This window comes from Myotis nattereri (assembly GCF_964212035.1).
Source record: "Myotis nattereri genome assembly, chromosome: 15".
Taxonomy (NCBI): domain Eukaryota; kingdom Metazoa; phylum Chordata; class Mammalia; order Chiroptera; family Vespertilionidae; genus Myotis; species Myotis nattereri.
In genome coordinates, this window is record NC_138090.1 from 12,993,643 (window position 1) to 13,008,928 (window position 15,286).

A 15,286-nucleotide genomic window follows, 5' to 3' on the forward strand; every position below is an offset into this window, starting at 1 on the left:
CAGGTCTCTTATCACTAGGTCCACTGAGGCACAGAGCATTTTATTTTTGATTTATTTATATTGGCAAGGAATGGGAGGCTGAGGGAAGGCTGGGAAAAGGGCAGGGGAGGGAAGCCCATTCCCATTTTATGATCTCAGTGGAAAAGGCTGCTGTGAGTATATGCTGCTGCCAGGAGAGCCACAGAGATGGGCCCCATGAGTCACTGCTCAGTCCTGCAATCTCAGCCCACAGAGCCTGCTGTGGTCAGCAGCCCAGGCTGGCTCCGGGCCCAGACCCCAGTATTCCTCACGAGGCCTCAGGCTGTCCCCATTTCTATCTGTATCGTCGCCATCCTGGGGCCGCGCATCCTGTAGCTCTCTGCCTCTTTTATGCCCCTTTCAGATGAAGCCTCTGAATCGCTCTCCATGTGTGAGCCTGGCTTACATCTGGCTCCTGGATGGAGAGCCGCGGGAGGGCCGGGGCAGTGTGACCAGCCTCAGGCACCCCTTAAGCATTCATTATTGCTGGAAGTACAGAGTGGACAGCACATAGTCTGTTTTCATGAAGCTTACAAGGCACATTCTATGTGGGGCGAATAAACCAAGCCCTGGCCCTGGCCCGAATCTGTTTGCCTGTGTTCAGTGGTGCTGGGTTTAGCTATGGCCTGTGGCTTGGGGCCTCTTATTTACCTCTGGCATTAAAGGGGTATGTGCGCCTGCCAGCAGGTTCCCCCCTCAGCTCTTAGGGCTCCTAGGGGGCCTGGCTAGTGGGTGGGGATGGGTAGACAGTGGGCAGCAGAAGGGGTGGGAGGGAGCAGGAGGCAGTGACTCAGTGGGGCGGCCCTGGGACAGCTGGGGCGGGAGCCAAGGTTGGACCTGATGCTCACTGAAGCTAGAGGAGGGTGGGACGAGAGGACCCGCTTTGGGTTGGGGATGGAGCAGGACAACTCCAAGGCTCCTCTCTTGCAGCCAGATCAGCTCATGAAGGAGGCTCCTTGGTAGCTGAGAGTCTGGGCTCTGGGCGCTGATGGGACAGCTGGGAGGAGGGGGGATTGCTGTTCCCACTATGCCTGCTTCTGATGCTTGGCTTCCCCACCTCTGGCCGCCTCCTGAAGCTCACGAGGGCGGGGTCCCTGCCTTAGAGTCAGGGAAGCCATTGCACCCAGGAACCAAGGGCCTGAGCATGTTGTGGGGCATAGTGCCTTCTTTCGGCCACAATCTTCCCACAAATTTTGGGGAGTGTTAGGCTAGGCCCACTTGTCTCAAAGGGACCTCATACTTCAGAACGGGGAGGGATCTCACAGGCCAACTGTCCAAGTGACTTTCACCAGTTGAGGATCCATGATTGAGGGTGAAGTGAGGGGCAGGGCACCAACAGAGGCCAAGTGCTGGCAGCAAGTGGACGTTCGACATACGGGGTCTTCCCTAGTCCTCATGGCAATCCCAAGAGAAAGAAATGACTTTTTTTTTTTTTAACAGGTGAGTAAGGTGAGGCTCAAAGAGCACTGAGTTGCTGGAGTTCACCCAGCAGGTAAGTGGAGGAGCAGGCCTGCGGTACTCTCTCTCCGCTCTAGGACCAGGCCTCATTCCTAGCCTCCCTGACTGGACTTTGTGGGGAAGGGGTGTTGGCTGAGGAAGGAGTGTATGGAAGTGCCAGGAATGTCAGGGAGTGGAGGGGCTGGGCCTGGGTCAGCTCCCACCCCAGAGACCTCCCTGCCCCTTTCCTCTTCCCATCATGGGACCATACAACTTGTCTCTTGGGGCCTGGTCCTGGGGCCGGGAGGGAACATGGGGGTTGCAGTGGCGGGGACCCTCCCTCCCACCCTCCATGAAGATACCCTGACTGGCTCCTAGCAGCCCAAGCAGCTCATCTGGGCTTAGGGAGTCTGTCTTTCTAGGGGCCGCCTGACGAGACCCACACTTTTCTCCTGGCTGAAATTAGCGCTCCTTGTTTTGCTTAGGGAGCCTGGGGCAGGACTCCCCCCACATTTCGTGCATTCGGGAGCAGAAGCCCCCCCCCATTCCAAGCCCTTCCCCTTCCATCCCAAGCCCCCCACTTCCATCCCAAGCCCTTCCCCCCACCCCCAGGAGGATCCATATGGTCCCTTGCTTGCAAACTACACCCCCTTCCCTAGCGAACCCGCTTTTCACTTTTCGGCGAGTGGGCACAGTGGAAGGGCCGTTGGTCTCTGTCCTCAACCCGACTGAGAAGCTGCGTCCAAGTCACTGCGGCCTGGAGGTGCGGGCGGAATCCAGCCGCCTGGGCCGCGGGGAAGGCGGGGTCAGCGGGCAGCAGGCGCTGCCAGGGCCCGCGCCTCCGCGCCGTCAGGGCGTCCGGGCGTCTGCCGCGGGGTCGGCGCGGTGGGCTGTGGCTCCGTCCTCCGGCCCCCAGGGGGCGGCGCGGCGCCGCGGCCTCGGACGCCCAGCGGTCCCTCCCCGCGCGGCCAGGAGGCGGCGCCCGCGGACGCCGGCTGCACGCTGTTCCGGCCGCCGTCGAGGCTCTGCTGCCGACGTCGGGGCTCCGGTGGCGTGGGCTCCCCGGCTTCTTCGCTGGTCCCCGTAGCGTGTTCCGGGGGTGTGAGTGGTGGGACCGGGGAGGGGGGAGGCGCACGCGGTCCCGGGGCGAGGCTTGGTTCCCGTTGGGCCCACGAGGCGAGCACGAGGCAGCGCCGCCAGCACAGGCCTGCGGAGCCGCGAGAGTGCGCTTGGGAGGGCGGAGCCCACGCGAGCGGAAGGGAGACCCCTGCCTTTCCCCCCTCCTCAGGCTGAACCGCGGCCACGTCTGCGCCCCCTGTGCCCGGGCACCCACACCGGCACCTCCTCTCGCCTGGTGCCTTCCGCCTGCACTGCCACCGCGTGCTACCCTGCCGACCGCTTGGAACCCTTTTCCTGGATGAGCTGAGGCCTCCGTTCACACCGAGGCCCCAGCCCCTCTCCCGCTCGCCATGAGCAGGCCCAGCCTTCAGGAGTGGGTGATGGAGGGGTCCCCGGAGGATGGGGATGAGTCTCCGGACTCCCGGGGCCAAGCCACCGACTGGAGGTTTGCTGTGTGCCGTTTCAGGGATGCCTGGGATGAGGAGGAGCCCGCTCCCCAGGTGCAGGTTAAGGACCCCAGTCCTCCGAGACCCCCCGCAGGGGCAGCTCAGGGTGACGGGCTGCAGGGCGGCCCCCTGTGTGGGGAGCTGCCACCAACCCCAGGACAGATGGCTGTGGATGGGTCAGGGGATGGCCAGAGGGTCGCATTAGGAGGTTCCTCAGGCAAGTCAGAGGAACCAGTCCCCTCTGAAGTGAAGAGCCTCCTGTGCCTAATGTCCTCCCACCTCAGCCTGGCACAGGGCAGTAGTGCCAGCCAAGCAGGAGACTTGGCAGGAGACCCAGATTCAGGCAGGGTAATGACCACTGACTTGGACCCTGGGGAGTTGGGCAGCGTTTCTGTGAACCTGGGAGGCCCGTTATCTGAGACATCATCAGAGCTGCTGGAGGCAGGTAAGGGCTGGGCAGAGATGCCTGGGAAGGGAGTGGGAGGACCCTACTCAGGCCGAAGCCCCAGGTCAGAGGAGGGGATCTTTGGATAGATGGGCCAATGCAGACCCAAGCCATTTCTGTTTCTAAGACCCTAGTGGATCCAGCCTCCCTAAGCCCGCTGACTACCTTCTGGCCCAAGACCTCGCCTGGGAGCTGCTGGCCAGTGGCATGGCTGCTCTGCCAGGTAGCAGGAGGGACTAGAGGTGGTGGAGGTAGGGTGACTTGATTGGGACGATGTTCACTGCCCTCTCCCCACAGGGACTCGGGATGCAGAAGGCCGGGCAGTGCTGCTTCTGTGTGCTCATAGCCACACCTGGCTTCATCCCTCGTGCCGCAGCCAGGAACTCATCCGCCTCCTGCTCTACCTGCGAAGCATCCCCAGGTTGGGGGGAGGAGCAGGTTGGGGGTAGAGCCTGAGCCCAGAGATGGTAGGGCCTGGGAATTAGGTCCTGAATGAAATCTGTTCCTTTAGGCTCGAAGTACAGGCCCTGGGACTGACTGTGCTAGTGGATGCCCGAATTTGTCCCCCGAGCTCTTCCCTCTTCTGGGGGCTCAGCCAACTGCAAGTGAGTACTGGACTGTGGCTCCCCACCCCTAACCATTCCATTTGTATAAGGTTGGGGCAGGGATGAGCTCAGATTTCTTTCAGGAGGCAGTCCCAGGGTCGGTGCACCAGGTGCTGCTGGTGGGAAAAATGCCCAAGGAGGTGCCTTCAGGGCTGCAGGTACTGAGCCATGTTGGCCAGGGGTGGAGGTGGGATGCTTCCCCCCAGGCCTGGGTCACAGCACCATTTTTGCCTGCAGGTAGAGCAGTTGTCCTCTCTTCAGAGCTTGCTGACCCACATCTCCACTTCATGGTTACCCGCTTCACTGGGAGGAGGCCTGCCTTACTGCCATCAGGCCTGGCTGCACTTCCGGATGGTCAGTGCACTGGGTGGGGCATCGAGCGGGTATGCAGGCAACCTGGCCAGCAGAGGGGGAGACTTGGCAGGGGATCCAGATCCAGGCAGGGCAGTGACAACTGACTTGAACCCTGGGGAGTTGGACAGCGATTCTGGGTTGGGTGGAACATCCCAGAGCTGGCTGCAGCATCCTGGAACCCAGATGGGACCAGCACTGTGCACCCCTCTGTCATGCCTGCCCCTACTCACAGCGCCTAGAAGCCCTACTGCAGAGCTGCCAAGTGGTTTGTACCCTGCTCCAGGGGGCCATTGAGACTGTGAAGGCTATGCCCCAGCCCATGGAGACGGGGGTGAGTGTCTCCTCCTGACTCCTCCCCAGTGCTTCCTGTCTCCCTCTTTTTCTCCCATGCTCACTTCTACTACCTGTTGCCTTTAATCACAGGAAGTTGATCAGTTGCTACAGCAGGCACAGGTCCTGATGCAGCACGTGCTAGACTCACCACAGCTAGCATGGCTACAATGCCAGGGGAGCTTGGAGCTGGCCTGGCTGAAGCAGGAGGTCCCAGAGGTGACCCAGAGCCCAGACTACAGGTAGGTACAAGCCCAGCTCTCAGATCTTGCACCAGCACACCATATCCCAGCCGTGGGCAAACTACGGCCCGCGGGCCGGATCCGGCCCATTTGAAATGAATAAAACTAAAAAAAAAAAGACTGTACCCTTTTATGTAATGATGTTTACTTGAATTTATATTAGTTCACACAAACACTCCATCCATACTTTTGTTCCGGCCCTCCGGTCCAGTTTAAGAACCCATTGTGGCCCTCGAGTCAAAAAGTTTGCCCACCCCTGCCATATCCCATGCCAATGCCTCAGCTGGCTCAGAACCAGCCAGGATTGTGGTCTCAGGACAGGGTGGAATGGACAAGGCAACTGGCAGGGGCCCTAAGATGGTGTACCTTGCACTAGGCCAGCGGTGGACAAGGTTGATGAGCTTTATGGCTGCGTGGATGGGCTGCTGCACCAACTGACCCTGCATAGTAACCGTCGAATACAGGCACTGGAGTTGATCCAGACATTGAAGGCCCAGGAGGGCGGGCTGCACCAGGTGGGAACTATCCGCCCAGATGGGCCCACCCCTGATCTCAAGCATGACCTCCCAGCCCATAACAGGTGTCCTTGCCCTGTTTGTGTCCCTCCAGATTGAAGTGTGGCTACAGCAGGTGGGCTGGCCAGCACTGGAGGAGCCAGCGGAGCCCTCAATGGACACCCTGCTCCAGGCCCAAGGCCCTTTTCGGGAGCTGGACCGGGTTGCCCAGGTGAGTTTGGCCATTTATTTATTCTGTAGGTCCTGGGGCATTTTGCCAGGGATTGGTAATGCAGGGTCGGTGAAAGCAAATCTATACTCTCTTAGGATTTTGTAGTACAGCAGAGAAGTTGTATTAAAGGTTCAAAGTCATAAATGTGTGTTTGCAAACTGAAGCAAAACGCTCTGGAGAGAAGCAATGCAGGTGGTTTTACCTCAGTGTATAAGAAGGACATGACCATCTCTCTCCCAATTTTTTGTGGGGGAGGTAACCAAAATTTTTGGTGGCCTTGTTTTAACAAGGCAAGAGAGAGAGAGAGAGAGAGAGAGAGAGAGAGGGAGGGAGGGAGGGAGGGAGGGAGGGAGGGAGGGGAGGGGAGGGGAGGGGAGGGGAGGGGAGGGGGGAGGGGGGAGGGGAGGGGGGGAGGGGGGGAGGGGGGGAGGGGAGGGGAGGGGAGGGGAGGGGAGAAGGAAAGAAGGGAAGGAGGGAAGGAGGGAAGGAAGGAAGGAGGAATTCCAGGCTGAGGGAACAAACAGCATGTGCAAAGGTCCTGTGGCGGAGGGAACATGACTTGCCTGAGGAACTGTAAGGACAGGTTGAATTGCAGAGCAGAAGAGGAAGGGAGAGGTGGGTGGGATGAGGTAAAACAAGGCTGGAAAAGTGCTCAGTGGCCAGATCACTGGGCCCTGTAAAGGTGCACAATTTAGGCAGGAAAGTCACATATTCAGATCGTGTTCTAGAAAGATTACCCTAGTTTCTGAGTAGACAACGATTTGGAGATTTGGAGGATGGATGTGGAGAGTCCATTGAAGAGGCAGTTGCAGTGATTCAGGTGGGAGATGGTTACTCTGGCCAGGATGATAGCGGAGAGCATGGATTAAATGGGATTTGATGGTGGACACATATGAGAGGGTAAGGGAGAGGAAGATGATAAGAATGAATGGGTTCTGTTTCCTGAGAGAGATCCCAGGAGACAAGGACTTTTTGGGGGAGGGGCATTTGTGAATCCAGTCTTGGGTGTGCTTTGGAGATGGCCATGGGGGAATGAGAGGAAGACCCATAGGATTGGGTCTTCTTAGAGATCTGGCTGCAGAGGGTCACTTGGTGGATATGGGTGACATCTGAAGTGTGTTTACACAAGATTGCCTGGGGAGAGACAGTGGACTGTCTTCAGGAGCCTCACTGTTCAATGGCCCAGGTAAGGGTCTGGGAGCAGGAGGAGGAACCACCAGAGACAGATGAGGAAAATCAGGAGAGTGAGGAGGGGTCAGGAGCCAGGAGAGAGGGTTGAATGTTGCTGAGCTGCGGAGTCGGACGAGTCCTGAGATACGCTGGGAGTGGGATTGCAGGGGGCTGATGAGGTGAAGACACGGTGATTGTGAGGATAGGTTTGGCTGCAGGGCTAAGAGGAAAAAGGAAATGTTTGGGGAATGGAGAGAGGGTCTTTGACAGGTGAGACTTGATGATGATGTGTAATGTCAGTGGAGGAGACCTGGGCTTGGGGGCTAGACCACCAGACCTCGGCCGCTGAGTCCAGTCTGTCTCCAGGAGCAGGTCAGGCAAGGGGAGAAGTTTCTGCAGCCGCTGACTGGCTGGGAAGCAGCTGAACTGGGTCCCGTTGGGGCCCGCTTTCTGGCCCTGCAAGCCCAGCTGACTGAATTCTCTAGAGCTTTGGCCCAGCGGCGGCAGTGGCTGGCAGATGCTGAGAGGCTGTCGTGCTTCTTCAAGCAGGTGTGTGAGGGTTCTGCCCCTGGCTCCGGGTGGTCAGTAGGGCCCAAGGGGTGGCTGCCCAGCTCCTCCACAGCCTGAGCTCTTCCTGGTCTTCAGTCTGACCCCTAAATCCAACCACTGGGATGTGGCCTAGGGCCAGCACCCTGTGGGGATGGGGAACAGGGAGAAGGCTCAGCAGTCTTGGTGCGTTCCTCCCTCAGTGCCTGTGTCGCCTTGGTGTTGCAGGCCTCGACATGGGCTGAGGAGGGGCAGCGGGTGTTGGCAGAGTTGGAGCAGGAGCGCCCAGGGGTTGTGCTGCAACGGCTGCAGCTGCACTGGACTAAACACCCTGAATTGCCTCCTGCCCACTTCCGAAAGATGTGGGCTCTGGCCACAGGCCTGGGCTCTGAAGGCATCCGCCAGCAGTGCCGCTGGGCCTGGGCACAGTGCCAGGACACCTGGCTGGCCCTGGACCAGAAGCTAGAGGCTGCACTGAAGCCACTACCAACGGGCAGCACAGCTAGCCCGTGTGGCAGCCAGGTCCCAGTTGTGCCTGCCACCCCTCCGCTGAGGAAGGCATACAGCCTTGATCGGAATCTGGGGCAGAGTCTCAGAGAGTCTGTCTACCACTGCCACCAAGCGGCCAGTGTGGCTGCCTGTCACAGACCAGAGGCTGGTGCCCAGCCTGGGTTATCCCCCACCACGCTTCTGCCAGGCAGCTCTGATCCCAGGAGTCCCAGCAGGTACAGGCATTGGGCAGGGCAGGGAGGGCAGTGGCAGGGCAGATGGCAGGGTCTTGACTTCTCCTACCTGGTAGACTCCAGTTGGTGTTGGCAGAGATGGTGGCTACGGAGCGGGAGTATGTCCGTGCCCTTGACTATACCATAGAGAACTACTTCCCTGAGCTGGATCGCCCCGATGTGCCCCAGGGCCTCCGTGGCCAGCGTGCCCACCTCTTCGGCAATCTGGAAAAGCTGCGTGACTTCCACTGCCACTTCTTCCTGCGTGAGCTGGAGGCGTGCACGCAGCACCCACCCCGGGTGGCCTATGCCTTCCTGCGCCACGTAAGCCCCCTAAGTCACACTGCCCGCTACTTACCCTGCCACACTCAGTAAAAGCTGTTGGGCACCTGCTTGGTGCCAGGCCTTGTGCTGGCTGTATCTGTGAACGAGACTAATAGGGCGCTGCCCCTCAGGGTGCTCAGTTAGGTAGAGGAGACATAAAAGTGAAAAAGGTAATTCCAGGTGATAGTTGGGGCTTGGAGGAAAGTAATTAGGGAGAAGATTGAGTTACCAGTGGGGCAGGGTTTGGAGCAGTGAGGCCTGTGCGGAGCTGATGTTTGAGCTCAGGCCAGAGGGCGGGGCTGGAGTCATGGTGTCCCATCGGAGGAAAGAGCAAGGGCAAAGCCTGTGGCAGGAAAGAGGCCCAGTGGTCCAGGAAGAGACGGGTCAAGGTGGCTGAGTGTAGTGAGCAGAGGAGTAGTCCAAGGTGAGGTAAGACCAGAGTGTTCTCAGAGCTGTGGGAGGAGCCGAGCTGGGTACAGGACTCCTTCGCTGTGGGCAGTCCCCCTCTGCATAGGGCCTGCTCTTGCCAGATCACCCCTTGTTCAAAGCAAGGGCAGCTTTTGGGAGCTGGCCCCCTTGCACCTGGGGCTGAATTACGTGTCCTCACAGAGGGTGCAGTTTGGGATGTATGCGCTGTACAGCAAAAATAAACCTCGCTCCGATGCCCTGATGGCTAGCTATGGCCACTCCTTCTTCAAGGTAGGCGAGCCTGAGTGAGGGGGCGGGGGATGGCGGGAGTACCCTGAGGCTGCCTGATGCTCTCTGCCCACCTGGCAGGACAAGCAGCAAGCCCTGGGGGACCACCTGGACTTGGCCTCCTACCTGCTGAAGCCCATCCAGCGCATGAGCAAGTACGCACTGCTGCTCCAGGAGCTGGCGCGGGCCTGCGGGGGGCCCAGGCAGGAGCTGAGTGCTCTGCAGGCTGCCCAGAGCCTGGTGCGCTTCCAGCTGCGACATGGCAACGACCTGCTTGCCATGGACGCCATCCAGGGCTGTGACGTGAGTCATGCCAGGCCGTGGTGGGCAGGTGCAGTGGGTGTCAAGGGAGGGGGCCAAAGAAGCTGGGCACTCACTGGGCCCCAACTTGGCAGGTCAACCTCAAGGAACAGGGGCAGCTGGTGCGACAAGATGAGTTCACCGTGCGTGCTGGGCGCCACAAGTCCCTGCGCCGAGTTTTCCTCTTTGAGGAGCTGCTGCTCTTCAGCAAGCCGCGCCGAGGACCCACAGGCATCGACATGTTTGCCTACAAGCGCTCCTTTAAGGTAGGCCCACCGCCCCACCCTGGGCCCCTGCTTCCCCATGCCTCACCACATCCCTCTCCGCCACACAGATGGCAGACCTTGGTCTCACCGAGTGCTGTGGGGATAGCAACCTGCGCTTCGAGATCTGGTTCCGCCGTCGCAAGGCCAGGGACACTTTTGTGCTGCAAGCTGCCAGCTTGGCCACCAAGCAGGCTTGGACGGCTGACATCTCCCGCCTGCTCTGGAAGCAGGCCGTCCACAACAAGGGTAGGTCCCTGCCCCTACTTCACCCCCCGCCCTCGCCCCCCAAGCTTCTGTTGTCCCACAGGGGCCAGAGAGGGCCTAGGGACCTGGAAGTGCTTGGGAAGGGGGGAGGAGGCCCAGCAGCAGCCAGCGTAGGGGAAAGAACCCCAAAGTCAGCAGTCCTGCTGTCACTGTCTCAGACTGTGGGCACAAGTTTTTTGTTGTTGTTTTTTAATATTTTTAAACTGATTTCAGAGAGGATGGGAGAAGGAGAGAGAGAGAGAAACATCAATGATGAGAATCATTGATCAGCTGCCTCATGCATGCCCCACACTGGGGATCGAGCCCACAATCTGGGCATGTGCCCTGACTGGGAATTGAACCATGACCTCCTGGTTCATAGATCAACACTCAACCACTGAGCCATGCTGGCCAGGCCATGGGCACAGTCTTAATCTCTCTGAGTATCAGAGGCTTCGCCTCTAAAAGGGGAATTATACCTGCCCACAGGATTGTTGGGAGGAGCGAGTCTGGCACCTCCAAGGCTCAGTGCATGGGATGGTTTATTTGCTGGGAATGGGTGTCAAGGAAACACCTATTTAAGGGGGACGAATAGTAGAGGCCGAGGGGCAGGCTAATGTCACAAAGGGCTCCAGCTATGCCCTCTCTCCACCTAGAGATGCGCATGGCTGAGATGGTGTCCATGGGTGTGGGGAACAAAGCCTTCCGGGACATCGCCCCCAACGAGGAAGCTATCAGCGACCGCACCATCAACTACGTTTTAAAGTGCCGAGGTAGCCTTGTGGGTGGGGTAAGGAAAGCTGCGCGGAAGGCAGCGGGGACCTCTGTCAGCCCCAGTCTTCGCTCCCCTCAGGACCTTGGTCCAGGTGGGCTCTCACCTGTCCTAACCTGGCCCTCTCTGTTATGCAGAAGTTCGTTCTCGGGCCTCCATTGCTGTGGCCCCGCTTGACTGTGAGCGCCCCTACCTGGGGGTCTCGAGCTCCCTTCCTGCAGACCCTGCCTCTGGCTCAGTACTAGGGTCCCTCAACCTGCACCTGTACAGAGACCCGACTCCTCAGGGCCTCTGCTGGCCCCTGTATTCCACCAGCTTCCCAGAGGAAACAGCGCTGGAGGCTGGAGAGGAGCTGGGCAGCCAGCCATCCTTGAGTAGGTCTGGGCTTAGCCAGAGGCAGGAGGGCATGACTTCGGCTCTGGGCCACCCCTGCTGACAGCTCACCCACTCTCCTGCCCTAGCTCCTGAGGACTCAGAGGTCTCATCCCAGTGCCCATCAGCTAGTGGCTCCAGTGGCTCTGACAGCAGCTGTGTGTCAGGGCAGGCTCTGGGCAGGGGCCTCGAGGACTTGTCCTATGTGAGTATCATTTTGCCTCATACGCACCAGCCCCTCCCCAACCCAGTCTGGGCCTATGGCTGCCTTTCCTTTAGGTGGGAGTGGGGGTGAGTGGACCCTGAACTGGGGAAATAGGCACTCATGCCTAGGTTGGCACCACAGGTCTGAGCCCAGGCTCGAATGTGAGCAGTGGATCCAGCAGCCCATAACTCCAAACAACATCACCTCTGTCTGAATCTCCTGTGACCAGGGCATAGCTGGCACCTGGGCCACTTCCAGCACACATGCACTGCCCTGTTGACTACCCTTTTTGACATCTGTACCCACTGGACTCCAGGGGACTCTGCTGCAGAGCCTGATGAGCACCCTGATCCTGGGCTCCTGGCTCCATGTCCCCTTCTGTCTCTCCAGTTCCCACCCAGTTGTGGGTTAGGATTAGGCTAGAGCAGAGGGTGGGTGTTTCCATGCTCTAGGCTGGTGGGCACCAAGTAGCCACAGCAGCTGTGTGTCAGGGCAGGCTGTGGGCAGGGGCCTCGAGGACTTGTCCTATGTGAGTGCCATTTTGCCTCATACGCACCAGCCCTCGGGAAGAGCATGGGCAAGTCCCAGCAGCTGCTTCCCAATCTTGGTCTCAAAGCCAAGCTCCTCAAACTAAGGGACAATCCTGTTGGGCCCTTACTGTTGCCTGCCCTGGCTCCCCAGGCCCAGCCCCTTCTTACCTGGGTCAGTTTGGTTCTATTGACTCAGTGCCTTTTGAATAGCTTTCAATTAGATTTGTTGTCTAAACTTATTTTACTGGTTTTTAGGTTTTTGGCATCTCAGAGAGAGATCCTAGGACTTTGACTTGTTATTTACTCTTTTATTTGTTTATAATAAAAAACAGACTGATACATGAATTCTGGGACATCCTTGGTTCAAATGAGTCTTGGAAGCCTGGGACGTGGGGGTAGTGTCTCTGGGTACCCTAGCCCTCTTGTAAGTACTTGCCCAAGATAGAGTAAGAGACAGACCTAGACAGGCCCCTCTGGACGAGCAGGTTCACGCAGCAGCCATATTTCCTGGCGAAAGGCAGTGTGAGCTGGAAAGAAAGGTCATTCTTATCCCTGATTTCCTGTCCAGTTGCCTGCTCTAGCTCTGTGTGGGCAGGTCTTCCTGGCTGGGCAGGGGCAGGAGCAGGGACAGGGTAAGGCCAGTAGTTGGGAAACTTTAATGCTCTTGGGCTCAGTTCTGCCTAAGGACATCTTACAGGGCTGTGGCTAAGAGGCTACCAGGGAACTGGCTAGAGGGTCAAAAAATGCCGCTATTGTCCCACTTTCTAGCTGTAGATGCTGATTTCACCTTTCTAATGACACCAGAGGCCTAATGATTTGGCACGAGTGTGTTTGTGGTAAAGGTGTTAGAATAATGTACTTGATTACAGAAGTACCAGATTAAAGGTAAATCTTTTTCACCTACAATGTTAAATATAAATATAGCCTAAAATCATTTTAAGGAAGAAAAAAAAAACAAAAACCCTGGGTCATTTCTTTGCCCTTACTGAACATTTTCTTTTTCCATATAAAAATGCTTTAAAGCTGCTTAGCTATAAAAGGAATGTACAAAAGTGGTAACATTATGGTTAAGTAGGTGAAGTTGGTATCACATGTTGAAAAGGTCTCACTCCCAATAGTTCCTCTGATTTCAGTATCCCAAAATCTTGGGCTTGTATGATGGGCTTTCCTGAGAGTGGCCATTGTTAGTGATGAAGGGAAAATTAGTATCATAGGAGGAAAACTACAAAACCAAGTAGCCTGAATACTGCTTTTTGACCGCTCTGGACTGGTTAATTTCAGCTCTCCCTCCTCCCCACCCCCGACTGGACCCAGGGATCTGAGGTCTAGCTGTCCAGCTTGCCTTCTGGGAAGCAAGACACAGTGCCCATCTGAGGCATCCTGCATCCTAGTGGGGTGCAGGTGGCTCTCACCTCCACCCAGCTGTGCAGGCGTTCCTGGGTATGCCGGTCATTCTTGAAGCCAGCGATGGCCAGCAAATCCACCACAAACTGCTTGGGGCTGATGTGCAAGGTCTGCCAGGAGAGCCCACAGTCAGGCCGGGCCGGGGTAGCTGTCTGACATATTTGCTCTCAGCCCCTCAGAGTGGGATGTACAGCAGGGACTCCCTTGGGCCTGCAGTAGCTGCAGGGACCAGGGGGCACTGTCACCCCACACTGCCTTGGCCAAGGCTTGGTCCAAATGACGTTGCCCTGTCTTCCTGTCCCCGTTTCTCTTGCCACCCTTCTGTCCCTGACCTACTCCCCACTTATTGTGGGGTAAGAGGACAGGAGGAGAAGGAACCTGTCGTGTACATACCCACAGTCGGTTGGCCAGGGAGACCACCTTGGCTGTGATGGCTTTGGGGTCCTTTTGTCTGATGGAATCCAGGATGATGTCAGTCAGGAAACGGTGACATTTCTGTGCATAAAACATCTCTTCCCAGGACAGAGAGAAACTCAGGAAGGTCACCTCTATAGAGGAGAGAGTGGATGTGGCCACTTCTGCTCACATCTAGGGCCTTAGAGGCAGCCTGTGGTAAGGGCTGCTGAGGGATACTCCCCCTGGAGGACCCTCGGCAGGGCTCAGCCTCAGGTATCCTCACCTCGGTGCAGGGTGCTGGCTGAGGGCAGTGTGTGCCTCAGGATGTCCATCTGTGTGGTGTAGACGATGCTGTCCTCAAAGAACATGCAGGAGCCATCATTGCCCACCACAGGGGGGTGGCTCACCTTGAGGATGACCCCTGCGCTGTCTAGGTCACTGGCCTCAGGCAGAGGCTGCTCAGGGTCAGGGCTTTCTGTAAAAATGTGGGGGAAGGGTTCTTAAGCCACCTTAGAGCTCAAGCAGGGAGGGACCTCTGGAGCACAGTCAGTCACCCAGCTTCTTGGAAGGGGCACCTGGGATGGCAAGGGGCTGTCCCGGCTCTCCTCTCTCCATTGCCCTGGAATCATGCAAGCCAGATCCTAAATGGCAGGACTCTAAGGAACTCGCCAAATTTCACTGCTGAACTAAGACTGGTATCAGATAAGGCCGATAATAACCCAGCTGGGGACTGGGAACCTTGGTAAAGTTGTAAAACGAGAGGAGCTTTTGGGGCGAGTCTTTGATGTCTGTCCACTCTGAAAAGTGTGCTTGACAGAGCAGAGGAAGCTGTCCATCATGGCCATTCTTGGCACATGTGCTCTGCACCTCCCCCCAGACACAGCACACCTCCCTCTCCAGCTCGTTGCCCTGTCCTCCCACCTCAGTAACCATCTACTTCCTTGCAGTCACCCAAACCGGAAACCTGACCCCTCTGACCCAATCCTTACCCCTTCTGCCCCCGTCCTGTCTAGCCTGTTTCATCTAGAAAGACCTCCCCACTCTAACACTTCCCTTCCTGCTGCTGCCTTTCCTCTGCCTCTGGAGCCAGCTTTCTGAATGTACACCTGACTGCTCCCCTGTTTGTTTGTTTTTAAATATATTTTTATTGATTTTAGAGGAAAGGGCGAGAGAGATAAAAACATTAATGATGAGAGAATCATTGATCGGCTACCTCCTGCTCTCTCCCTACTGGGGATTGAGCCTGCAACCCAAGCATGTGCCCTGAGCAGGAATCGAACCATGACCTCCTGGTTCATAGGTTGACACTCAACCACTGAGCCACACTTGCCGGCTATTTTTAATTTATTTTACTCCCTTGTTTAAAATGCTGCAATGGCTGCCCACTCCCCTTAGACTCAGAGCAGAGTGCCAGGTCCTGATTACTTTGCCTTCAGTCTTATCTCCCGCTAGGTGACGCCTGGCCTCCTAGACTGATGACCTGCTTCCACAAGCACCAAGGCTTCTCTTCCTTCCTCTGTGACTCTCCAGCCCCCAGCCTCCTCTGTGCTCCCTTACTTCGTAGGCGCCCCCTTTCCATACGCTTTATGTGGTTTCTCAGCCCCTCAAGCCATGCCAT

At 57.4% G+C, this 15,286-nt stretch overlaps 2 protein-coding genes across 2 annotated transcripts in view; one reads left to right on the forward strand and one right to left on the reverse strand.

Moving 5' to 3' along the window:
• Positions 1-2,924: 2,924 nt before the first annotated feature.
• Positions 2,925-12,208, forward strand: PLEKHG4 (pleckstrin homology and RhoGEF domain containing G4; the record flags this gene model as incomplete). The annotated part of the gene is made up of 20 exons (XM_081108351.1): positions 2,925-3,465; positions 3,763-3,886; positions 3,977-4,070; positions 4,154-4,228; positions 4,308-4,424; positions 4,657-4,755; positions 4,848-4,996; positions 5,373-5,511; positions 5,606-5,722; positions 7,259-7,441; positions 7,667-8,163; positions 8,238-8,484; positions 9,094-9,183; positions 9,262-9,483; positions 9,576-9,746; positions 9,815-9,992; positions 10,646-10,762; positions 10,899-11,135; positions 11,223-11,338; positions 11,480-12,208. The coding sequence occupies 20 exons, from the start codon at positions 2,925-2,927 to the stop codon at positions 11,483-11,485; spliced, it is 3,519 nt and encodes a 1,172-aa protein (XP_080964477.1). The 3' UTR covers positions 11,486-12,208.
• Positions 10,211-15,286, reverse strand: part of KCTD19 (potassium channel tetramerization domain containing 19) — a gene marked incomplete at its 5' end in the record, with an annotated part of 32,783 nt that continues 27,707 nt past the window's right edge. Inside the window, 4 exons of the mRNA XM_081108352.1 lie at positions 10,211-12,395; positions 13,281-13,382; positions 13,666-13,820; positions 13,952-14,143. Of these exons, the coding sequence (XP_080964478.1) occupies positions 12,282-12,395; positions 13,281-13,382; positions 13,666-13,820; positions 13,952-14,143 (563 nt within the window). The 3' untranslated portion in view covers positions 10,211-12,281. The remainder of the gene's footprint in view (positions 12,396-13,280; positions 13,383-13,665; positions 13,821-13,951; positions 14,144-15,286) is intronic.